General features: G+C 53.4%; 1 protein-coding gene across 3 annotated transcripts in view; it reads right to left on the bottom strand.

Moving 5' to 3' along the window:
- Positions 1–540: 540 nt before the first annotated feature.
- RXRA (retinoid X receptor alpha) overlaps positions 541–25,065 on the bottom strand; it is a 101,899-nt gene continuing 77,374 nt past the window's right edge. For 2 of the 3 annotated variants that reach the window (XM_032233710.1, XM_032233707.1), the window contains exons 3-11: positions 23,011–23,161; positions 22,350–22,529; positions 15,630–15,686; positions 12,153–12,322; positions 9,444–9,573; positions 6,494–6,626; positions 6,186–6,277; positions 3,784–3,889; positions 541–1,344 (exon numbers count right to left, since the gene is read on the bottom strand). In XM_032233710.1, coding sequence (XP_032089601.1) covers positions 1,197–1,344; positions 3,784–3,889; positions 6,186–6,277; positions 6,494–6,626; positions 9,444–9,573; positions 12,153–12,322; positions 15,630–15,686; positions 22,350–22,529; positions 23,011–23,161 — 1,167 coding nt within the window. In that variant the 3' untranslated portion in view covers positions 541–1,196. The remainder of the gene's footprint in view (positions 1,345–3,783; positions 3,890–6,185; positions 6,278–6,493; positions 6,627–9,443; positions 9,574–12,152; positions 12,323–15,629; positions 15,687–22,349; positions 22,530–23,010; positions 23,162–25,065) is intronic. The other variant, XM_032233708.1, reaches the window with a different exon arrangement.

Genomic DNA, 25,065 nt, shown 5'->3' with positions numbered 1-25,065 from the left:
CATTTGGACTGCTGTCAGGTTTGGGTGTTGGGAGATGGGAAGCGCAGGGCGAAGGAATGGCAGCCCCCGAGGGGCTGCCATTGTACGGGGGAAAGTGCCTGAACCTGTCCGGATGAAGCAGCTTTAGTGCTTTTGTTTTTTGGGGGTGAACTGAAAGGAGAGACAAACTTTAATTTCCCCCCACTGGGGAATGTGCCTCACTACACAGGTCCCTCTTCTAAGCAGAGCAGGGACTCCTGCAGAGGCCACAGGCCTTCTCCTTGTCAATTCCGGCCTCTTGTCAGTGGCAGCCAGTTCTGCTTGGGCATAAGATGTGGGGCTTCAGCCAGGGCAGACTCTGCCTTGGCACCAAATCTGAGCCGCCACCACCCTTCTGCCCCACGCCTCTGACACTGGAAGTCAACTAGGGCACTCTCTCTGCCCCCTGGCGCTGGTGCTCATGAAGCAACGGGCCAGGAAAGCCCGATGCCACCAATACCCAGCGCCATCCAAATTGCACAGCTTCTGTGAGCCCCCAATCCCTCTTCCTCCCAACAAAAAGGGAAGGTCTCTTGGCCCAGACCCTGCCAGGTGGCTCAGCCTGCCGTCTGCCAGCAAAGACACTCTGGCCACCTTGTTTGCCCGCATAAGCCAGCAGGGGCAGCTGAAGGGCAGCGAAACCCACCTGGCAGCCCTGCCCACCTCTGGCTTGAGGAGACAGCCTTGCTCAATCTCATGCCCAGGAAGTGCCACCTCTGGAGGTTTACAGGTGCAGCTGGCCACCCTCCTAGCCTCTCCTGTGCCCACCAGCGCAATCCCTTCTTCTTAAGTAAAGGGGGCTTTACAGAGTCCTGAAATCCTTCCGGAGGAGTTGGAGTAAATTCACCATCTTGCACCTGGGGAGGGGGGGCACTAAAGCCAAGGTGGGGGAGGGCCCCAAGTGCAAGCAGGCCGTGGTTGCTATCCGAGCCATTCTCCCATCTGCAAAAGCCATTTGTCCTCAGACGCAAGTGGTTTGCGGAAGCAGCAAAAGGGCCAAGCCAGCCACACCAACGTTCCCAGGTGTGGGGCGTGAGGGATGGATAGAGCAGGCAGCATCCCTTGCATGGTGAGGGGGGGGGGAAGGTGGCAGCAGGACGGGTCTCAGATCGGAGGTCCCGGTGGGTGGCCGCAGCCCCCTGGGCTGAGGAAAGCAGCTGGCCTGGCCCAGCGTCCTTTTAAGTCATCTGGTGGGGAGCTTCCAGCATCTCCATCAGGAAGGTGTCGATGGGCGTGTCCCCTATGAGTTTGAAGAAGAAGAGGTGCTCCAAACACTTCAGGCCAATCGACCGGAGGGCAGGGAGGCGAAGCAGCAGCTTGGCGAACCTAGAATAAAAGAGACTCTGTCCATCCATGAGTTCAAAAAGCGACTTTTCAACTGCCTCCCACAAAGTCAGCCTCCCTTCACTCACGGATCCTGGAAGAAGGCCAGGTGGCCCCCTTCTCCTCTGGGGGTTAATGTTCCTTTGCTTCATTTTATTGCTGGCTTTTAAACATTAAAATCAGCAGCACTTGGCCCCTCGGCTACCGTTTTTCAATTGAGTTGCCCATCTGGCCAGAGTGGGCTGAAAGGGAAGATCTGGTTGAGCCCCAGTCCTGGTTTTAGCCTGTGGAATGATCCAGGATGCCCAGTAAGCCACAATGTGGTTGATTGTGTTGTGGCCCACCAGCGAAGCTGCTGGCAGACTTGACCAGTGAGGAGGTTGGGGAGGAACATGGGCCGGTCCTGGAGTCTGGGGAAGGCTCTGATGAGGGCTCTGTGTTGGAGGAAGAGATGAGGCCAGGGCTGTCTGACAGTTATCAGCTTCGGTCGGAGATCAGTGGGGCAGAAGAACAGCTGGAGCCTCTTCCTGATGTGCGCATGCGCAGAGTTGCCAGGAGAAGGGAACAGCTAAGGAGCAAGGGCCAATTCGGGACTAAAGCCACAGGTGGACGGTTAATGGCCCCTCCCAGAGGAAATAAAGAGGAGCGAAAGGGGAGGGGAGTTTGCAGGAGACAATTAGTTCAATTCATTCGGGTGAAGATCTGTTCCTGACTTCTTGCAAAGTAATTGCTGCTACAGCGTGGAGTTTGGAAGATATCGGCCTGGCAGCTCTCCAAGCCTGATAAGGTCTGTGGTTGTAAATTCACCCTTGAAAGACTGTTTGCTGGGATTTTGCTGGATGTGAATGTGAAGAATTCACATTAGCTGAATAAAAAGGGGTTTTGTCCGGGACAAGGAGCCCGCATTGTGATTTTTTGAAGCCTCGGTCAGAACAGGTTGGTTGGTTGGCTTGGGCTTCTGTGTGTCCACAGACCTTCTGTTTGTGAACCTGGTGCCTGGCTTAGCACGTGGCCCAAGTCCAGAAGACGTGCTTGGCTTCATGTCTATCGGCTGAATTCAGTGTTAGCAGGCGGCCCTTGAATGACCATGCATGTGCAAAAGACCGTCTGCAGGGCGCACGAGATGTGCTCTTCCCCGAAAACCCTGGCCAAACGTTTGGCCTCCAGTTTCCAGATCTCAGTGCTGCTTCCTTTGATTCAGGAAATGCCACAACAGACACACAAGCACACACACACACAGAATCTAGGCTCCAACCGGCTGCATCCGCTCCCTCCTGCCCCATTGCTCTTCCCTTCAGGCCCTGCATGAAGGTCTGGGGGCCTCCCCAGAGTGCCTCAAAGGACTGAGGGCTGCTGGACTCTTGGCTGGGGAGGGCTGCTTCCTGAACTGGCATTGCCTTCAGAGGCTGAGCTGGCAAGTACGGCGGGTGGCTGGGAGCCCGGCCAGGAAAATCTGGATCAAACCCTGCCAGTCTCTTCCCTCCCCGCTTCTAGCCCAAACGCTTCACAGTTAAACTAAAACAGATGGCCGATGTGCAGAAAGGTTTTAACTATGAAATAACCAGATGATTTTAAGAATCATTTGGCTGAAGGATAAGAGGAAGAGGGGGGAGGGAAGGATGTTTCAGGAGAGGGCCAGGAGCGGTAGCTGCGCCAATGTTCACGTCCCCACAGGGTTGCCAGGGAAGAGCAGGGCGGAGAGGCCTGGGTTAGCTTGGCTGCCTTCCTTTGGCCCCCATCACTGGCATGGGGGGCATCTAGCAAGGAAAGAGGAGCAGCCATCCGCAGTCACACACACATACACACACACCCGTCCCGTCCTGTCCCCTACAGCAAACGCCTCCCCTCTGTTTTAGTTAAGGGGAAACTGTCCTCTTCGTGGCACCAGAAGGCCCAGAGGTTCTCCAGGGAGGAGACTGACCCTCTGCTGGGGGGGGGGGGATTTTCCCTTCTCTGGCTGTGCCCAGGGCTCTTCCCTCCCCAGCCACGAGGTCCGTAGAGAAGCTGAGGCCCCCAGTCAGGCTCCTGCTCACCAGGGGGCTCCAAATGCTGACCTCTCGGCCAGCGGAGTCAACCTAACGCTCAGCAGCAACAGCCTCCCCCTTGGGAAGCCGCCAGCCTGGAGAACAGTGATGGGATCCTGGCCCCGGTCCAGCCTTGTTTGCTAATTACCATGAGGTTAATCGGATTCCATCAGGCAGAGGAAATGGGAGGGGATGAATTCTGGTTAAAAAAAGAGACCACCCAGATGAAAGATGAAGGCCTTGCAAGATTCAGGAAATTCCCCCGGGCGTCCTGGGTTGATCCTGGAGGTGGGCCAGAAGGAGACCCCGGAGGAATTGGGGGAGCAAGTGGTGGCTGTTCTGCTTATTTAGCACCCGGCTCTCTCGCTTTTGAGAAGGGCGTTCAAAGGGCGCCGCCAGTGGCAAGAGGCTCACTCACCTGCCTGGCTGCTCAGGGTACTTCTGTTTGCAGTAGGCCTCCAGTGAGGCGTAGACCTTTTCCCGCAGCGCCTCGACCTCAGCGGGGTTGGAGAGGCCCTTTGAGTCTGCAAGAGGAGGAGGGAAGGAAAGGCTCAAAGGCCGTCCAAGGCCTCTCCCAGGGGAGCCCCGGATGTCTAGCGGTGGGCACTGCAGTTGCAAGGACCGACTCTGCCTCTTGAGATCACAGCAGCCCCAGCGGGCACCCAGGACCAACTGGATGCTGCCCATGAGGGTTTTGTGAGTTGGAACCTGACCTGGAAGCCCAGCTGGGATGGCCTGAGAGAAGATGCAGAGGACCTCGGTGGAGCCTGGTTCCCTTCCCTCATAACCTGAGAAATCTGGTTCCTCTCTCAGAGGCTTTATTTGATCTCCTCCAAAGAGCTTCTTCCCAAAGGCCCCCCAGGAGGACTTTCCCCGAAAGCTTCAGGGGGCCCAAGGAGCTGCCTGCCCACCTGGGCCTTGCCCAACTCTCCTGCCTCCATGACCTGGTTTTGGAAAGTCCCCCGGCCTTAATGTGCTGCAACAGCCCCTCTTCCTCGAAGCGCCCAGAGGCTTCCTCTCCCTGGGGCTCTGGAGCCAGGAGAGGCTGCCGAGGAGAGCCCCACCCCTCGGCCCTCAGCAACGTCTTCCCTGAGCCCCTGAACAGAAGCGGCCTTCAGAAGTGCTTGGGAGCTTCATCCCGGGAGGCTTTCAGGAAGAGGCTGGACGTGGCAAGCAGCCCCAGAGTCAGGCTGCCCTACAAGGCAGAGCTGGTGGGGGAAGAAGGCCTCGCAGAGGCTGGGGGGCCAGGAGGGATCAGAGCCTGGAATGGCTTGGATTGGGTGGGTCTTGAATGACCGGCGATTCTCACTTAACCACCACAATGGGGAGTGCCGGGATTTGATTTGGTTTGGTTTATTGGATTTATATTAACAGTAATCAATAATTTATTTTCTTTTGTTCAGGCCAGGCTGGCTTGCTGGAAAAGCCAACTTTTTAGGGCGCGTCGGAAGGACCGGAGGTCGGGGATTATACGAAGCTCCGGGGGCAGCTCATTCCAGAGGGAAGGCGCTCCCACAGAGAAGGCTCTCCCCCTGGGGGTCACTAGCCGACACTGTCTGGCCGACGGCACCCTGAGGAAGCCAACTCTGTGGGATCGCACTGGACAGTGGGAGGCAGAGGTGGGTTCCTACCAGTTCGCACCTATTCGGTAGAACCGGTTCGTCAAATCTACCGAACCGGTTAGAAGAGGTTCCACCAGTGGACCCGGAAAGCAGGCCACACCTACAGAAGAGGTTCCAACATCTTTTGAAACCCACCACTGGTCCTTGGATATGATTATTCTACACTATCATGCTCATATTTATAAAACTCAGTGCCTCTGTGAAAGGTAAGGATGACTACTGCATTTGTGGTGCAATCAGAACATTGCGTGTGTTGAAGTTGTTTTAACACAAACCAAAGATGCCTTTTAAAAAACAAGTTTACATCATATTCTTATACAGCATGCCAGTGCTGTGTGTGTGGTAATTTAAGGTGGTTCTGACAAGTGTCGTCGGCATCTTCATATCCGGTCACATGGGCAGCAAGCCACTCCCATCCGGTCACATGGGCAGCAAGCCACTCCCACAAAGGAGGCCACACCCACAGAGTAAGTTTGAACAATTTTTGAAACCCACCACTGGTGAGAGGCTACCGGTGGCAGTAGGTGGTCTCGCAGGTATCCTGGGCCTAAGCCATGGAGCGCTTTAAAGGTACCTTTAAATTGGTACCTTGAATCGCACCCGGAAGACAACTGGCAACCAGTGCAGACCGCCTAAAAGGGGTGTAACATGGGAGCACCTAGGTGTCATTAGACATCAGAGGATGTCCCGTTTTACGACACCAATTTTTCATGGCAATGCCAGTTCCAACTGTGAGTGGTCCAGTGGCCTAGAGGTGGAGCTCTTCCCTCACAATCGGGAGGCAGTGAGTTCAATCCTAGGTAGAGGCAGATATTTCTCTCTCTGGGCACAATGAGAATATATCTGCTGAATATAACTCCACATTGGTGACAGGAAGGGAATCCGGCCAGTAAACACTCAGCTCCATTCAGGGATTATGGGGTTGTTAAAAGATGATGAATGCCACCCCAACTGTGCACCTTGAAAACCACCTGCCTTTGGAAATAACTGCTTCGATCTCCTTATTCACTGATGCTCGTTTTTCCCCCAGCCAAAGAGTTGGGACAAGGAAAGCCGGATGCTGCCGTCAGACTCCACAGGCCTGCAAAGCTCTCCAAGGACCAGCTTCGCATTGGATGAAGGGCCGATTGCCAAAGGGGGCGTGGGGATGTTTTCCTCCCCCTCCCCCCCTTTCCTTCCTGGTGCAGGAGAGAGGTACCTGGGTTGAAGAGGACGATCGCTCGCAGGCAGCCCAGCTCTGTCTTGTCCATCTGCATGTCTCTCATCTTCGAGACGAGTTCGGTCAGTACCCTGCAGGGCCCCAGCCACGAGAAGAGAGGAGCTGGCATTACGTTGGCCTTGTCTTGACCCCAATGGCATTTCCCTGCCCCTTTTGCACAATCTCTGGGACCCCCGAGGGCTGTTCGTGGTCCCCTTCCTCACCGCAAAGGCCACGGCTGCATCCCGGGCACAAGAGGGGAGCGGGCAAGGCCGTGCGTGCCCCCTCCACCAGCTGCTGCCCCTCACCTGTCAAAGATGGCACCGACTCCTGCGCTGTGGGCACTGTTCCTGTGGACGTGGAGACCTGTGGCCAGGAGGATCCCATCTTTGACCGCGATGGATCGGTGGGAGAAGGAGGCGATCAGCAACTCGTTCCAACCTGGGGGGAAGCAAAGGGGGGAGAAGTCAGCCAGAGCCCTGCAGGGCAGAGGGGGTGGTCATTACACCCCAGAGCTTCTTTTCAGGAGGAAATCAATATATCTGGGCAGAATAAAATTGAATAACAAGCCAGTCTCTCCATGAGATCCAATAGTGGGATAAAGAATTAAAAGCAAATGCTTAAATAGTTAAAATATTGGAAGGTCTGGGAGACCCCAGCCTTTCCCACAGTGGAAACAGGCTCCCATCTGAAAGGGCCCCAGCAAACCTGAGTTTATTCCCACCCAGCCACCCTGCATCCAAGCAGAGTTCTTTCCCAAGGCATTTCAGGGTGGGTCCATCCTCACTAAGGGGGCTTTTTGGGAACAGGAGTTTGGAAGCAGCAGCCAAGGGAGGGAGAGCTCTTTGCTGCTACCGCAAAGTCTACAGAAGGCTGTGGATCTGCATACCTGAGGAGCCTCAGCTTGCCTAGTTTAACAGATTAACAGATTCCGAGAGTTGGAAGGGACCTTGTAGATTAGTCCAAACCCTTCCCCCCAAGTAGGCAACCCTACACCAGATCTGTCATATGGCAGCTCAGTCTCTTCTCAAAAGCCTCCAGAGATGAAGCTTTCACAACTTCTGTTCCATGGGTGGATTGCCCTCACTGTCAAAAATGTCTCCTTATTTCCAGGTTGAATCTCTCCTTATTCAGTTTCATTATTCCTTATCTGGCCTTCAGGTGCTTTGGAGAATAGCTTGACACCACCACCCTCTCCTTCCTCTCTGTGGCAGTCCCTCAAATATTGGAAAATGCTCTCATGTCTTCCCTGGTCCTTCTCTTCCCTAGACTAGCCATGCCCAGTTCCTGCAACCGTTGATCAAATGTTTGAGCCTCCAGTCCCCTCATCATCCTGGTTGCTCTTCTCTGCACTCTTTCCAGAGTCCCAACCTCTTTTTTATAGTGTGACCAAAACTGGATGGAGTATTCTAGGCCTGGTCTTACTAAGGCGTTATAGAGCGGAGTTAGTATCTCCCTTAATCTTGATTGTATCCCTGTTAATGCAATTTAGAATTGCATTGGCTTTTTAGGCCACCGCTGGTTCCTATTTAGCTGGTTGTCCACTAAGACTCCAGGATCCCCCTCACAGTCACTGCTATTAAGCCTGGTTTCACCCAGTCTATAGGTGTCCTTTTGGTTTTTCTTACCTAAGTGTAGGACTTTACTTGTCTGTACATTGAATTTCATTTTGTTAGATTTTTGCATAGAGTTATGCAAACAGCAATTCTGGCTGTGTGGATGCTGCAATTCCCAGCCCAGACAGCAGTCACAACTGTGAGAAACATCAGGCAGGCAGAAGCCAAGCTGAGGGGGCTCAGGCCTGCTTTCCAGGTCACCCCAACTCTGACCTGCAGCTTCCCCACTCGGCTGTCCTACTTTCCTGCCAGCCCCTCTTCCAGCTCTTTTAAACTTGCCACAGCGGTTTTTTCCTTACATTTGGAGTCTAAAGGAAGTCGCTGGATGTGGGTCCTTCACTCTCCGCCCCAGATATGTGTGCAGAGGAAATAAACAGCCCTTTGAGAGCAATAAACAACTTTCGGACAAGCTGGTGTGGTTGCAGCCTGCAAGTATTGGAACGCTCCAAATTATTCCAGAGGTGTAAAGTGGGACCTGCCTGCCAAGAGGAAGCGGTTGGGAAGTTCGGCCAGCAACTCCTCCGAGCCGCTTGAGGGTCCTCGGCCATAAGGCACCTTGGAAGGCTGCTCAGGCTTCCCACATTCCCAGATGGAAGGGACTCTGCCTAAGGTGAAGCTCTGCAGGTAAGAGCTGAATAGTCCTCTCGTCCTCCTCCCCGTCTTCCTTGCTAGTATTAACTACAATCAAGCCATCAATCAGAATAGACCCGGAAGGGACCCTGGAGGTTTTCTAGTCTAACTCCCTGTACCATTTCAGACAAGTGACGCTCCAGTCTCTTCTTAAAAACCTCCAGTGATGGAACACCCACAACTTCCGGTGGCAATCCGTTCCCATGGTTAATTGTCCTCACTATCAGGAAGTTTCTCCTTCATCCCAGTTTGCTTCTCTCTTTGATTACTTTCCATCCATTGTTTCTTGTCCTCTGGTGCCTCTGGTGCTTTGGAGAGTAGGTTGACCCCTCCCTCTTCTTTTTGGCAGCCCCTCCAATACTGGAAGATTGCTATCATCTCACCCTTAATCCTTCTTTTCTCTAGGCTGGCCAAACCCAAAACCTGCAGCCGTTCTTCCTACGTTTTAGTCTCCAGGCCTTTGATCATCTTAGTTGCTCTTCTTTGCACTTTTCCCAAAGTCTCAACATTGTTTTTGCAACGTGGTGACCAAAACTGGATGGATTGTTGCAGGTGTGGCCTTACTAAGGATTTATAAAGCGGTACTAACACTTCACGTGATTTTGATCCTCTGCCTCTGTTTCTATGCCAACCAAGGACCATATTAGCTTTTTTGGCTGCTGCCTCGGACGGCTGGCTCATGTTTAAGAGATCGTCCACTAGGACTTCAAGGTCCCACTCTGGAAGGAAGGAAAGGCCATATATATGTTTACTGCAAGTGTGACCTCAGAGTCAAAAGTCATTGAAAAGTCAGGCAGCATACAGAGATGGTGTAGGGTCTCCTGCTTGGGCGGGAGGTTGGAATAGATGACCTACAAGTCCCTTCCAATTCTGTTACTCTGTAGAATCTGTACTAATGCAGAGCCTGAATGCTTCCTCAGCTGCCCTGACCATTGAGCACCGTCCCCCATGTTGGGCTGCTTGGCTCCACGTTCTCAGCTTTGCTGGAGCTCCAGGCTGACTGGCTACTCACCAGCTCGGAGCAGAATCACCTGGTCGTCCAGTGGGAGCTCCGAGAAATGGGGAATCCGCTTGGCCCACTCCACCAGGGTGAAGAGCTGCTTGTCTGCTGCTTGGCAGATGTTGGTGACCGGGTCATTGGGCTGCCGAGAGAAGAGACCCCGCAATGGGCGTCAGAGGGCCAAGGCCCTGCCACTCTCACCACCACCCCGCAGGAGCCCTCCACCCTCCCCTGCAATCTCTTTTGCCCCTGAAGTAGAAGGGGGAGGTTTCAACACCTGGATTCTGCGAAGGGGCTGGCCTTCTCCTAATCTCCCTTGGCTGCTGCTGCTGCTTTTGGGCTGTGGGGGCATCTATCCCCCCCCCCCCGCAAGGGCCCTGGGAGGGGTGAGATGTCCACGAGACAGTTCCTGCCAGCCCTTTCTCTGCCCTTTCTCACACCCTGATCCTTTCAGCTCTGGCAAGGGCATTAAGGAAAGTCATCCCACATCCAGCCTGGCCTCACACGGGCGGGAGCAATGGAGGCTCTGGAGGAGGGGAGGCAGGAGTCCAGAGCTGACGCAGCCGCCTCCCTCAGTGCCATTCCCATGTGCCAAGAGGCTTGGGGGCTGCTGGGGGGCAAGTCTGCGTCTGAGGGGCTGGGGGACAGGGAGGAGGCAGCAAAGCAAGAAGGGAAGTGGAGTGTGTGTGAGAACGATGTGCAGCTCTGACAGAAGAATGTCTCTACCTCACAAAACCCCCTTTGGTGGATTGAAGGCCAACAGGAGATCTTCAGTGGGCAAATTCACAAGACCCATGGCTCCAGACCCCCTCAGTTCCTCCTCTTCCTATCAGTGGCCCCTGAGCAAAGAGGGCCACGTGGGGAGCAGTAAATCCCACTTCTCTGCCCTTCCTCTGCCCATTCCTCAGCCGGAGAGTCTCCCAAAGCCCCCTGCAAGAAAGCCCCCCCCCACCTTAGCTAACCAGGAAAGCCAAGACGCCCAAGGCCAGGCTCTTCAGCCAGGGAGCCCAGACCAGGCCCAGACAAAGAGGCAATGCTGTCAGAGGGGGGGGGGGAGCCAAGAGAACTCCCAACCTGCCAATAGGCCTCTACCCAACCTGGGGGTCTCCAGCTGCATCCTTCTTGCGCCTTGTCCTCTAGGGCAGAGGTCTTCAAACTTAGCAACTTTAAGACTAGTGGACTTCAACTCCCAGAATTCTCCAGCCAGCCTTAGGGGTGACACCCACAACCTGTGGGCAGCTGGGCATAGTGCTTAGCCTGGGATGCTCCTCGATCAAGCCGTGCCTGAGGAAGAGGCGTGGGCTCAGAGACCCTAGAGCAGGGGTCCCCAATCTTGGCAATTTTAAGACTTGTGGAGTTCAACTCCCAGAATTCTCCAGCCAGCTCTGAGCCCAGTGCCCCTTGCCCTTGGCTCCAGCCAACTCTACCAGGCCAGAGATCCACAGCTCTGGAGTCATTTGGGAAGACCCCCCGATGCCCCCAGCAAGCCTCAGCACCAGGAAGCCTCATCACAAGGCGGCTGCTCAGGGGAAGCGAGCCTTTCTCCTGGGACTACAAAATCCAGGACAGCCCCGGGGTAGCAACCTCCCTGCGTGCAAAGGACCGTCCCAGATTCCCTTCTCAGCTCACGCCTCTTCCTCAGGCACGGCTTGACCGGAGAGCATCCCAGGCTGAGCACCATGCCCAGCTGCCCACAGGTTGTGGGTGCCACCCCAGGGGCTTTCCTCCCAGCCAGGCAGATGCCCGAATCTGGCGAGAGGCCGCCTCCAAGGAGAAGCCAGCCTTCATTTGGTGCTGCTTCCTCTGCCCCGCTGGCCTTGCCCATCTCCTCAGGCAACCAGGGGGAAGCAGCCGCTTTCTGTGCCTTGCCAAGAGTCCTGGCTGGCCCAGCAAAGACAGAGGCAGGCTGGCAATGGGCCAGGCTCCCTTTGGCAGCATTGGCAGAGAACCTGTCGATGGCAGAAAGCACTTCCCTACCCTACAACTCTCACCCCAGAGAAACAATCAGGAGGAGAAATTGGGGAGATTCTGCTGAATTCTCAGGGATGGGGTTGCTGGGGGGGGGCAGGCAAGGCTGCTGGGTGAACAGCCCTTCTAGCATGTCTTGGGTGGTCCCAGCCTCCCTCTGTCCACTCTCTCGCTTCCTGGCTTCCTGCCCTCCAGACAGGGCAAACTGCCCCACCTGCAGTGCTACTGATGCTCCTGGGATGGTGGGGCTCCTGCTCCAGAGACTCTGCAGGGTCACTCAGGCCCTGGAGAAAGCTGGACTAGGCACCTCCGGGTTTGCTGCCCATGACTTTGAGTGGGTTGTGGGAAGTCTGTTTGTGTTTCCTGGAGACCCTGGAAGCTCATTCTCAAACTATAAAGTAGTTTAATTCTAACGACCCTCTAAAAGGATGCAAAGGACCAGCTGTCTGCAAGGAATATAAATCCTTCCATTCTCCACCATCCCGTCAGAGCTGAAGAAGCTTCTTGGATGAGAAGCAAAAAGTCTTCAAAAGAAAAAACAAGAAAGTTGCCTCACTCTCAAACGTTCCTCTTCTCCGATGGGGCTGGAAGAAAAATGGCTGAACCATCCGGGATCCCTCCATCCCACCCAAAAAGGCAAGGAAGAGGAGAGCTACGGCTACCCAAGGCCTCGTGGGACGACATCTTTTCCAGCAAGAGCCAAGAGCTCCTGCCGGTGGGCCTTGACGGAGGCCAGACAGGCCACTTGCTTACCGAATTAGGAGCCAGGCCCATGTTGGCTTCGATGTAGGTCTCCGTCTTGGGCTCCACCGCCAGTTCAGCTTCTAGGATCTTCTCCACCGGCATGTCCTCATTCGCGTTGCTGGTGGATTCCACCTCGTTCTCGTTGCGGTCCTTGCCTCTCTGCCGCTCCTCCTGGACAGCTGGAAGGGTCAGGAAAGGGGGGGAGGGGTCAGTCTGACAGCTTTGGGTGCCGAAAGCTTTCACAGCAGGGAGCCTGGAAACGAGACGGGCCACTCAGGGTCTATGGGTGTGGAAAGCAACGTACAGTACTGGTAGTCCTCATTTAATGACACCACTGGGATCGGCAACTCAGCCATTAAGCAAAGCAGCTGGCAAATAAAAACACAGCTGCTGTGATCATGATCTTCCTTTCCTTCATTCAGCTTTATAGACTTGCAAAGGTCGTAAATGGGAGGACTGGATCAGTTCTGGAAGCCACAAAAGTTATTTTTTTAATCCGTATGGTAACCACAAGTGGTTGCTGAATGAAGCAGTCACTAAACAAGGACTACCTGGTCTCTTCTTTTTGTTTGGGGGAGAAGGGATGGAAAGGGATAAAAACGATTATTTGGTGCTTTAGGGTTTCAGGGAAATCGCAGCCTTAAAAACCTTTTTCCAGCCCAAACTGAGCTAATTTCCCCTGAGTTGGTTTCAAGTGGGACCTTGACCCACCCCAAGGCTTGAGTTGCCCATTTCACCCAGAAGCTCCCTCAGCTGGGCTGGAAACCCCTTGTGGCCCTCAGGCAGGACATAAAGACAAAAGGGGACCCCCCCAAACCCGAGAACCGCCCTCCCATTTTGCAGAATGGCATGGAGTCACCCAGGGGCAGGACCTGCCTCCACTGAGTGAAGGCTCCGTTGGCCTGCAGGGGTTCTGGGCTTCGGGGAGCCCTGACGCTGTCCAGCATGTTGGACAGCCCAGCAGGCTGTGAGACCCCTCCAGGCCTGGACTGCTTTGACCCTGCAGGGACTCAGCCCCAGGACAACCCCCCCCCCCCCGAGAGCGATTCAGAGCATCATGAAGCTGTGGTGTCTTTCCGTTCGGAATGGGTGGGTTTTCTCCCGATGGTGGAGGGGATGCTCACCAACCATCTGGACGCAGGGAAGGCGGAAGCACCGGGTAGGAGGGCTGCCCTGGCTGAGCCCCTGCCTTTGGGCTGTCACTTTAGCTCATTAAGATATACAGTCACAGGCCAAACACACTGAAGCTCCACAATGCATTACACAGCAGCCAATAAAACCTCTTCAGCCATACGCTCGACTGGACACAAGCGGGGAAGCCCTTCGCTCCAGGGGTTTCTAATTGCCACGGCCATGGTGCAAATTTTGCCCACTGTGCAACTCTAAAGACTTGCTGAACTTGGTGGTTTAGTTGCTAGCTGAGTCTGAGCGGCTCTCCTTAGAGGGGCGATTAACTAACCCACCAGGCGCCTTCCTTCCAAGGAGACCCGGTCCCTTCCAGGCTTGGCCAATGGCTCCCCACGAGATCACAGGAGAGCTACTTCCAGCTAGACACACACAGATGTGGCAGAAAGGCAACTGGCTTCCCAGGAAACCTAAAGCAAAGTACCGTTCGTGGCTTCACCCTCTGCCACCCTGACTCTGCCCCCTCCCCAAACTGCAGTTGATTTAGGGTGGACTTGATTAAACTTGGTTCCTTTGTGCCAAGACACTTACTGAAGGCTCTTTGGGCATTCCTCTCCTGGCATTTGCCGGCATGGCCAGAACCTGGCACTGGATGGCAGACTGACCTCCTGGTGAGAAATGGGATAGAATTTTCCCTTCCCGAAATTGCTCCGTTTCTTTCAAGGGTCAGCAGGGAGGGGCTTGGCGGGGGTTGACCCAGCTTTGGCCCTTGGCTCAGGCAGGGCCAATGTGCCATGGGGCTGCTCTGCTGCACTTAGCCAGCCCTGCAGTCCACATAGGCAAAAGGAGGCCAAACACCCCTCTGGGACAGAGGACCAGAGCCCTCCGTGCCCACCCATGGGGAGGGCATCCCCAGCCCTCAGAGGCCAGCACTTGAGAGGTTGTGGGGGTGGGGAGGTAAGGGGTCCCAACCTGAAGGATGCCCAGAAATTTATTCTGCTGCAGGGAAGCCCAGAGCAAGACTGTAAAATCTCTTCTTTGGCTTTGCTGGGCTTGTATGAAAGTCTCCATCTCCCTAAAGCCAACTGCAAAGCCCCAACGGCCACTTTCAGGGTGAAAAGGCAGCACTTTCCCCTCCTTCTCTTTTCAGCCACCATCCGACAAAGAAAAACATCAACTTGCTCTCTCTGATTGCTGCAGGGCCCGGCACAGAATCGGCCAAGCTTTGCAGCAACCGAAGTTTGCTGCCCCCTCTTGCATTGCAGCCAGTGGGGTTTTTTGGTACCCCCCATTCCTTGGTGGCCCTTCTGCCCCCCCCTAAGTGGCCCACTGTTTCCTTTGTGGGACCTCCATGCATGACACTCACTGCTGAGACACAAAGAAGACACAAAGCCCAGCCCAGAATATCACACCTGCCCTCGTCTTTGAGGAAATGCTGCCAGGGAGGCTGCTGCCAATGGGTCACCCAGTGACCAGCCTGCCCATCACAACCACCCTTGCCACACGCAGCCCCACACGGACGCCAAGTCAGAAAGCTTCAGCAGAAATGGAGAGGAGGGGAGGCGCCCACCACCTCTCCTCACCACCGCTGAAACGCTGAGCTTCCCTGCCTTTGCTGGTGGAGGCTTTGGTTAAGGCCAGGCCCACAGAACACCCGCCTGCCTGTTTATTCTCAAGAACTGCAGGCCCACACCTGTCCGATTAACGGTGCGAATGCGACCCTGGCTAATGTGCCACTTCCCAAATCCTCGGGGCTGCCCCAGAACGGGTCACATAAAAGGACCTGTGAAGGACTGACTGTTGCGGCCCCTCAGGCATCGCAAGGCAGAGTTTGGAAAGTGCCAAGGGCCCCTTTGGCCGAGAATCCTCCCACTCCAGACGCCTGTTGCATAAGCAAGGCAAGCACTGCCTTCCAAGGGAAGAAACGGTTCAGTAACGCAGATCCTGAGCCACAGATGCCCACCTTCCTCAGCCTGCTGCCTTGAGCCCCTTCGACCATCTTGAGGGCCTTAAAAGCTTGCCTGGTGCGCTGTGGAACTGGCCCTGCAAGAGAGCCACACTCCAGCCCACCACGAACCACAGAACCTGCCGCATCCCTTCCCCGGGCAGAGCAGTCTGCCCCGAGGGCCTGCCTCTTCTTTCGCCCTGCAGCCCCTCTGGGATTTGGCCTCCGTGCAGGGAGTCTCTCTGGCCTGAACTTCTTTCTGTTCCTTTCCTTTCCTGGCCAGAGAAGCTGCCCCTGCGGAGGGAGGAGGACCCGGCCGGTTCTGGGAGGACTCAGCCTCTCCAGGTAACCCTCTGAGGGCCCCAAGAGATGTTTGCTGCTTAACAGCTGGTCTAGTAAGATTGAAATGGGAGTACCTGGTTGCTCCTGCCTTCCAGGGAGTCTTGTGGGTCGGGATGGATGGTGCTCCATCCCTGCAATAGAGTAGAGATTGGGAAATGAAAGATCATTAGAAGAGAGGCAGCCGCCACCGCGGTGCATGTTTCAGTCATTCAATTGCAGCTGCTCTTGACTGTGGCAGCAGCAGCAGCACCCAAAGACCTCCCTTTTCCCAGACTGAAGGGGAGGGGGCTGGGGGGGGATGTTTCTGGCCCAAAGTTTTAAGGTCTCCTTCTTCCTTTCCCCTCTCAGATGAAATCTTTGGGGCCAAAGGGCAAGCAGTCTGCACAAGCCCCCTTTCTGTCTCTCTGTCCCATCTACAGGCAGGACTTAGCTGGGGGAGGGGGGGGAAGTGGGAGGGGGCTCCTTGTTTCCTAAGCTGCTGGAACATTAATGATCCCGTAATCCCTTGCAATGGGTTGGAGGCTGGGCAACTGAATGGAGCAGAGTGTTTACTGGCCGGATGCCCTTCCTGTTGCCAATGCGGAGTTATATTCAGCAGATATATTCTCATCGTGCCCAGAAAGAAAAATAGCTGCCTCTACCTAGGATCGAACTCACAGCCTCCTGATTGGGAGGCGAGAGCTCCATCTTTAGGCACCCCTCTCCTAAGCTGCTATAAAACTCAGGGAGGGAAATGCGGAGAAGCCACCATGGGTCACGTCTTCCCATGAGAGCAGGAGCAGCAACAGCCACGTCCCTCTCGGTTTCTCTGCCTTCCTCTACACGCTGATCTTCAGCCCTGGTGGGGCAGGGGCTAAAGTGAAGCATTACAGTCTGACTCTGCCTACTGCCAGGAGTTCAATTCTGACCGGCTGGTGTTCTGGGGGTCTGACAGCCTTCCGTCTTTCTGAGGTTGGCAAAATGAGGACCCAGATTGTTGGGGCCAAGATGTTGACTTTGTAAACCTCTTAGAGAGGGCTGTGAAGCACTGTGGAGTGGTATGTAAGTGCTACTGTCATTGCTACCTTCCTTCCTCCCAGTGGTTAGAAGGTAGTATTGCAAGCTGACTCTGCCCACTGCCAGTAGTTCGATCCTGACCAACTGGCTCAAGGTTGACTCAGCCTTCCACCTTTCCTAGGTGGGTAAAATGAGGACCCAGATTGTTGGGGACAAGAGGCTGACCCTGTAAACTGCTTAGAGAGGGCTGTAAAAGCACTATGAAGTGGTATATAAGCCTAACGGCTATGGCTATTTTATTCCCTGGTGAATCTTTCTGGGAGCCTGCTGGGCTGAAGAGAGGTTGCAAACACATTCAAGGAATGCTGGTGGTTTCTGGGCTCTCTTAGGATGGGGCCAGGGAAGGGGCTAAGCGTCTCTGGCCATGGCCCCCTATCCTTCCCAAGCTAAAAGGAGACCTTCCAGGGAAAATGAGGTGGGCATCTGGGCACTCTGTCCTAGTTTGAGATCGAATAAAACTCTTTTCTCCAGGAGAGGAGAGGGGCCAGTTTCGGCCCAGCCAAAGGAAGGAACAGGGCAGATGGGTGCCCTTTGTCAGCCCTGCCTCAGCTTGGACTCCAAAGTGTCCCCCCTCCCATCAGGTTCCTCGGGTTTATGGCGGATTGGCACAGAAAGAGCCACCCGGAGCATAGCAGCTTTGAGGTGGCATCTGCCAGCCTTCACATCTGGCGGGAGACCTCTGACCCCACCCCAAGAGTGTGGCGTATGGCACAAAGAGCACCCCACCCCACATCCCATCCCATAATTTCTTCTCATGGGGCAAAGCATGCCACAGATCACGCCAAGCTCATTCTTAGAACATGAACGCTTTCTTATTTCTGTACACCGGGTGGGTGTATCTTGGCCGCCTGCCTGCCTGCTTTTAAAATCAGGCCGTTTCTTGTTCTTTCCGAGTTCTCAGATTGAGTAACAGCCTCTCTGCGGATTCTCTGTTTCACAAACATCCACCACATGGAAGCCACAACCATTTCCTGGCCTGGGAACACGCAAGACTCCCATCTGCAGAGCAAAATCTACAGCCGCCCTTCACACACACGGCCCGGAGGAGATGAATCCTCCTCAGGCCTTCTCAGCTCAGCTCCAGATCTTCCTGCAAGGCCTCCTGCGATTCGCTTCCACCACTGATCAAAATATTTAAAGTTGGGGGTTGTTTCTTCTGAGAAAGGCTCTGATAAGTTTATCAAGGTCGGAAATTGTATACTAATGAAGAACTTTTTTGCCTGGCTAAAAATCTATCCTCAAATCTTTTTTCTGCTATTTTCTCAGGGTTGTTCGGCCTTTGCTGGACCCAACACAGATAGTCCTTAACTCACCGCTGCTCCTTTACTCCCTGTCCACAGCTACAGGAGCCTCAAGAACTGGTGGTTTATGGCCCCTAAAGCACTTCCGGCCATTGTAAAACTTTGCAGCGCCATCCCGTCACATGAATGCATTTCAAGTGCTTGGCAAACTATTCTGATTTACAATCTGCCATCCCTCTTGTGATGGCCATTCCCAGTTTTCTCTGCCGGCTTCCCCAGAAAGTCAATGAAGAAACCAGCAGGAAAGGTTGCCAGCAGAGGAGAAGTTTGGATTTGAGGTCTGTTCTGGCGCGCAAGGAAAGATTTTCCCTCGGCTCCAGGCAGGCAAAGAAAACCCTCCCATGCACTGAGAGAACAGGCCTCGAATCAGGTGAATGCCATCCTCAGACTGTTGGCATTTGGTATGTTTTCTCCACTGGAGGGGCAGAAATGCTGGCACTCGCTAACCTTTTCCCCTTTGGGATGGAAAAATGTGGAAAACGGCAGCCTTCTCAAAGACTGTTGGCGTTCATTAGCGCTTTTCTCATCGGAGGGGACAATGCCAGCCAATGCCACCATTCTGAGCCTTCCGGAACAACGGCATTCGCTAGCATTTGTGCCAGATTTGAGGTCCGTTTCTGCAGCTTGCCGAGGGATTTGTCTCGTTCTTCTGGAGCTCCTCCAGGCCTCTCCACTGAGGGCTGATCATGTTGCGTCCTGGGCTCCTTCTATCCCTTGGGGCAGAAACCAGAAGCAGGGAAAGTAGCCAAGGAAGGGCAGAAGGAGGCTTCGAATCCTGGTGGCCAGAAGCGAGGAAAGTCCTCAGACGCTGCTAAGGGGGGGCAAGAGGAGCTTCTGAGCTGCGTTGAGCGAAGAAGGAAAGGAATCGGTGTGTCAGATACTCAGGGAAGGCAGCCAAAGAACAACAGAAAGCAAGCAGGAGCTCTCTGCTCCGGGCAGGGAGGGAGAGAGGGCGGTCTCCTCTGAGGAGAGAATAAGTGGTCCCCTGGGAAATTAGGAAGGGCGGGTGGAAGGAAGAGGATCCCAGCTGGGGCATCTCAGGGACCCAAGCAGGGAGTGTCTCTTGACCTCAGATGAGTTCAGATCTCCAGGGCTGAAGACCGAGGACAGAGCAGCTGGGCCAAATTTATATACAATTTCTGGAAGCCCCACAGAACACGAAGCATCCTAAAAGGGACTCCCCCCCCCCCACTCTCCATCTGGCCACAGAATCTGGAGAACCGCAAACCATCGCTCTGGCCTTGGCACTCAAGTTTGGAGAGCAGCAGCGGCGAGGAGGACGGGAACCGGGAGGTGAGAAGAGAAAGGAGCGGAATAGGCCTCACCTGGTGGCTTAAGGGGGAGGTGGCACTTTGGACCATAGCAGGCACAATCGTGGCATCGCTGCCTCTTCTGTGGAGCCAGGCGGCTTCCGTGGAGAGCTGTCCAAGGGAGTTTCTGAGGAGGCGACCACGTATTTTGTGATTCTGGCTGATGCCCAGATGGCATCGGAGCACACAGTTTGGGCTGGGACCGATTCCTACGGAGCCCATCACACAGTCCAACAATGGAGGGGCTTCTGGCACCTGTGTGTGCCACTACCCGTAGGCTGGGTCCCTGCCTGGATTGGCTACTGAGGCCGTTTAAAGACTTTACCCACAGCCAGAGGAGCATTAATGCTCTTGGCAGCCCTGGTCAGAGTTTCCTGCCCCCTAAAAAGACAACAATGCACCAATTCAAACAGGCCCCACACTTCCCAACTTAGCCAGGCTGGTGGAGAAGGCCACAGCACAGAAATTCCCCTGTCTTCTGCATCGTTTTCAACCTAGGACTGAATATGGCCCAGGTGAGTTCCCACCCCCACCCCCCACAGAATGCCAGGTGGCACCTCCTGGGCCTGCTGGATCCTGGACTGGTGCCAAGAGAGCCTTGAGCAGCATTGGCTGAGAAAACACCTAGCTCCCACCTGGAGGAGAAAGACCCAGTTTTGGCAACTTGGGCACCAGCCATCAAAAGACGGCGGGGAGCTCAGCCCTCCTGCCCATTTGCCTGAGGCGCCTGCGGATCCTCTTGTGCCTACAGCCGTCCTTCTCTGGCCACTTCCGCTCTCCCTGGGCAGCCTCAGCCTGCAACAAGCTGCCTCTTTGCTAGCCGTGGGGAGGATGCTGGGGGCACAGCCATTTATCCAAGCCCCTTGACTATGCAAACCTAGAGCGTTATTGTTTTAAACGTGGCTGTAATTTTACCTCTGATGTTCTAATTAGATAGCTGCCAGCACCCTGAGCCATGAAATGAAGTTGTGATTCTTGTGGTCCTGTTGTGCTGAGCACCTTCCACAGAGCCAGCCACAGGGCAGAGCTCACTAAAAAAAGAAAGGTAAAGGTAAAGGTTCTCCTTGCACGTATGTGCTAGTCGTTCCTGACTCTAGGGGGCGGTGCTCATCTCCATTTCAAAGCCGAAGAGCCAGTGCAAGACTTCTCCGTAGTCATGTGGCCGCATGACTCAATGCCAAAGGCACATGGAACGCTGTTCCATTCCCACCAAAGGTGGTTCCTATTTTCCTACTTGCATTTTCTATGTGCTTTCGAACTGCTAGGTTGGCAGAAGCTGGGACAAGTCACGGGAGCTCACTCCATTACGTGGTGCTAGGGATTCGAACTGCTGACCTTTCTGATTGACAAGCTCAGCGTCTTAGCCACTGAGCCACTGCGTCCCACCTAAAAGGAAAGCTACTAGTATATAGCAAACCCCACTCTGTTCTAGCACTGATGATGTTGCCTAGTAGGGTCGTGAAATGTCTGTAAGAAAGCAACCAAGCTCTGAGAGCACCAAGGACTCCCCCATTACTCATCCAATTGGCAAAAAGCCCTGTAGAACCTGAAGACATGCTTTGCTTTGTCTTGCAATGGCCAGCAGGAACGGCCTTGAGGAACAGAAGAAAGAGGAGACACTACCCAGACAATAAGAGAATGATCAGATAAGAGAAATCTGAGACCTGGAGAGAAATGTAATCTGAGGAAGCGTCTCCAGCAAGACCCTCCCTGGTTCTCGGGAGGATAAAGGGAGCAGGGGGGGGAGGGGGAGGCGCATTCAGATTCTGCTATCGTAAGCTTATAATAAAAGTAGTATTAGCATGCATGACTTCGGTTCCCTGATCTTGTCTACTTTGAAGGGCTGATGTGTCTACACCTGGCAGGCGCTAACTTACTCCCACCCCACCCCCATCTCAATGCTCTCCATGGGATTTCCCTCCCTTGCAACCCAGTCAGAAATTCTGGAAGAGGCCACAGAGAGAGGAGAGATGTTCCATAGGGAGGGGGAAGCAGGCAATGGCTGCAGGAAACCGGACCACCCCAAGCCCAGGGGACAGGCATGGCTGGGGTAAGGATGTGCCCGCTGACTTGATGGTGCAACCAGGCCCAGCCTTCTTCTCAACCCAACCCAGACAAGGGACCTGCTTCCTGGGCGGCTTTCGTGAAGAGGAGAAAGGACGGTGCCAAGGTTGCCTCTTGGGAAATCCAAAGCTATGAAATCTACTTCATCACAGTCAGACTATACTAAAAACAAAACCCTAAGTGTCTAGTCCTTATGATCACATCTGAGTATTTCAAAGCGAATGGGGGGACACCAAAATACAATGCCCTGTGCTCATGGGATGGATGCTGATGCAAAATGAAATCATGGAGAAATGTAGAGTTGTGAGGAATAAAACAAGGGACACGAATTGACTGGCGTTAAGCTGTCAATGCTCCTGATTAACAAAAACTCTGCTTATTCCTGACTTCCCCACCACCACCCAAGAGTGCGGGGCTCCCTCACTGTCCTGGGTCAAGCATTGCCATTCTCAGCTTGACCAGCACGTTACTAAGAACCAAGTCCCCGGCCTTGACTCCCCTCCATCAAACCACACTGGGATTAACCAGCCGCCAAGGACACCAAACCTGGGAGCAGAGTGAGAAATTGCACCAAGACGGGCCAAATATCTAAGTGGTTCCCAAAACATTGGAGCTGCTTGCAACTGGACACCTGGACACCGATAAAAGGGACAAAGGCGGAAGGGCCGTGGAAAGGGGGAAAGTATAACCTTTCTGTGGTAATATTCCAACCTAGCCTTGCTTTCACTGCAACCACTAATCCTTAATAAAAGAACCTATCATTTCAACCAAATGGAGTCAAGGGTCTCTCTTCCCTAGGGATCTGAGTGGAGCAGGCCTGACAGTTATATCAAACAGCACACAAACAAGGAACAAGACAATGCCTTACAAAGGGGTGGGGGAGGGGACTGATTCTGCACTGTCAGGGGATAAATGTGAAAACAATATAATTGTCCCGTTGCGGGGAGGTTGGTCTAGCTGACCTCCAAATCCCCTTTTAGCCCTTCCATTCAATGCTTCCTTGACCACCAGAGGCCTCACAACTATGACCGCCCCTCCATCGTCTGAGTTCTCCTGGCCTCACCTTCCCTCTTCATGCCCATTGCCAGGCACTTCTGGTAGCGGCAGTACTGGCACCGGTTCCGCTGGCGCTTGTCAATCAGGCAGTCCTTGTTGTCCCGGCAAGTGTAGCTCAGGTCTTTGCGCACCGTCCGTTTGAAGAAGCCCTTGCAGCCCTCACAGCTGTACACCCCGTAATGCTTGCCTGGGGGGGGGGGGGAGAAGACAGAAGGGGCAGGGCAAATGGGAGGGTGGCCTCCAAGAAATGTTTCCCTTCGGCCTCTGCCTGGCCCTCTGGTGCAGGGAGGGCAAGTGCCAGCCTGTTCCTTTGTTAGAGGAGTCTTCATGCCACCCAGGGAGGCACTCGGTCAAAGGTTAAGGGGACAGGAGTGATGTCCACAAAGAGTGGCAGTACCAGCCTCTCTGCCCCAGAATCTGAAGCAGTGGGTGGGAAAGGGAGAGATTTAGCTGCCCAGCTTGGCATCCCGCTGAGTCCCACCAGGCAGGAAGAGCCCACCTCCTGGGTGCTTGGGGACTTTTTTGACAGAGGGAGGGGAGCCCTGTTAGTCACACCCACTTGTGGGAAATGCCTTCCCTGCCAAATGAGCAGCTGAAGACTAACTGGGAGCAGAGGCCTGGGCAGAGCAGTTAGATGCCAGCTAGAAACAGTGCAAGGAGGGCATTACCTGAGGAGCGGTCTCCGCAGATGGCGCAGATGTGCTTGGTGAAGGCGGGCATGGCGGAGGAAGGGTGCATTGGCACTTTGAGTACCCCATTGATTCCCAGGGGGGGCTTGATGTCTTCTGTGCTGCTCACGGGGTTCAGAGGGGAGTTGAGCTGGGAGGAAAGAGTGGGCAAGAAAGGCAGGCTGTGGTTAGAAACCCTGAAACCCCAAATCTCCTCAGGCCTCCTGTCCCAGGGCTGGGCAGGGTTGACCCCCCTCCCCATTTCAGAGGTGGTGGGCCAGCCTGAAAGGCAGCCTCAGAGTGGAAAGCCCACCTAAGGAGGGAGGTCTGTTGCAAAAGCTTCAGGCACCCAAAACACACACACACACTCACACACACACACACAAACACACACACACACACACACACACACACACAGAGTCCCTGGAGGAGTGGCTTCTGAATGGGCCAAGGCTGGGGAGGGGCACCCATTTCATTGTGAATAGCTTTGCTCATGCAAATTGGGGAGGAGGGACACTTCCTGCCAATTTTGTAGTAACCCCGTTCTTCATTTTCCTGATGCCTATTCCAGCTGGCAACCTGCACCTTTTCAATGTTCCCTTTAATTTTTTTTCAGTGTGTGTGGAAAAGTATAGTGTTTGAGTGACACATTTTCATGCCTGAGCACCTGAATTTTTTTCACAGATGTTTCACAGAGCAATTGATTTATAGGATCTGAATTGGAATGGAGAAAAATGGTTTTGTGCATGAGTGTGAGTGTGAGTGAGTCTGTGTGTATGTTTAAGTGAGAGAGGGATCCGGTAAGAGAACTGTGCTATTTAGAAAAGGTAAATTATTGCAAACATGATCAGTCGAAGATAAGTATGAGGACAGGTTGGGCGGTAGAGAGAAAGTGATAAAAGAGTGAGAGAGAGGAAGAGAGGAAGAAAAAAGAGGGAAGAGAGATAGAAAGGGACAGAGAAGGAGAGAGAAAGTGACAGAAGAGTGGGAAAAGAGAGAGAAAGAGAGACAAAGAGAAAGTGGGTGAGAGAGACAGAAAGAGACAGAGAAGGGAGAAGGAGAGGGAAAGTGAAGGAAGAATGGAAAAAAAGGAGAAAGAGAAGAGAGACAAAGTGGATGAGAGAGGCAGAGAGAGAAGAGTGGAAGAGGAAAGAGTAAGAGAGAATATCTCATTTCAACCCTGAGGTGAAAATATTCTCTTTGATTGGTAATTGTATTTGTCCATTTACTATCCAATATTCTCATTTCTCTTTAAGTTAATCAAGAATTCCCTTCTTTTTATTGAATTTATCACATACCTTGAGAACAACTTTTTCAGCATAGCTTTACAGATATTTAAAATATATAGTAATTTAGGTCAGGTTTTCAGAACATTAGTCTATTTATAAGTCACTAAGTGCAAAGAAACAGAATTCAGAAAGTTGGCTTCCCTTTTTGTAATTGCCTACTGTCTGCTTAATTTTCTACCTACATTTTTGATAACTGATATTCACTGTTGACCCAAGAAGCCCATCATAGAAAGAAACCTTCCCTATGAACTTTGTTGAGTTTCCATGGAATGAAGTTTGGTCTTTTTCTCAACCATACAGTAGCATATTCTTTCTAAGGAGGATATAATCAAGATAGTCCATAATTGCCTATCAACCTAACAGTATGGCGATTGACAGTCTCTTTATATTTCAACTCTAACTCTTTCAGTCTTAAAGGTTTGGTGAGGAGAAATCCAAAAATTCTTTTAAAGAGGAAAAAATGCTTGCACAATTGCATCCATGGAGACATGTATATACACAACACACAAAGAAACAAACTTAATGACTAAGTCTGCCAACTAACTAACTAACTAATTAACTAACTAACTAACTAACTCTCTTTCTCTTTTAATGAGAGAGAGAGAGAGGGAGAGGGAGAGGGAGAGGGAGAGGGAGAGGGAGAGGGAGAGAGAGAGAGAGAGAGAGAGAGAGAGAGAGAGAGAGAGAGAGAGAGAGTATCCCTCCTTCCTTCAGCCCAACACTCTCACTGGCACCCCAGCCAGACGAGAGGGACTGCAGAGGGTCT

This window comes from Thamnophis elegans, chromosome 16 (assembly GCF_009769535.1).
Source record: "Thamnophis elegans isolate rThaEle1 chromosome 16, rThaEle1.pri, whole genome shotgun sequence".
Taxonomy (NCBI): domain Eukaryota; kingdom Metazoa; phylum Chordata; class Lepidosauria; order Squamata; family Colubridae; genus Thamnophis; species Thamnophis elegans.
Note: the sequence above shows the minus strand (reverse complement) of the source record. Positions and strands in the feature narration are given on the sequence as shown.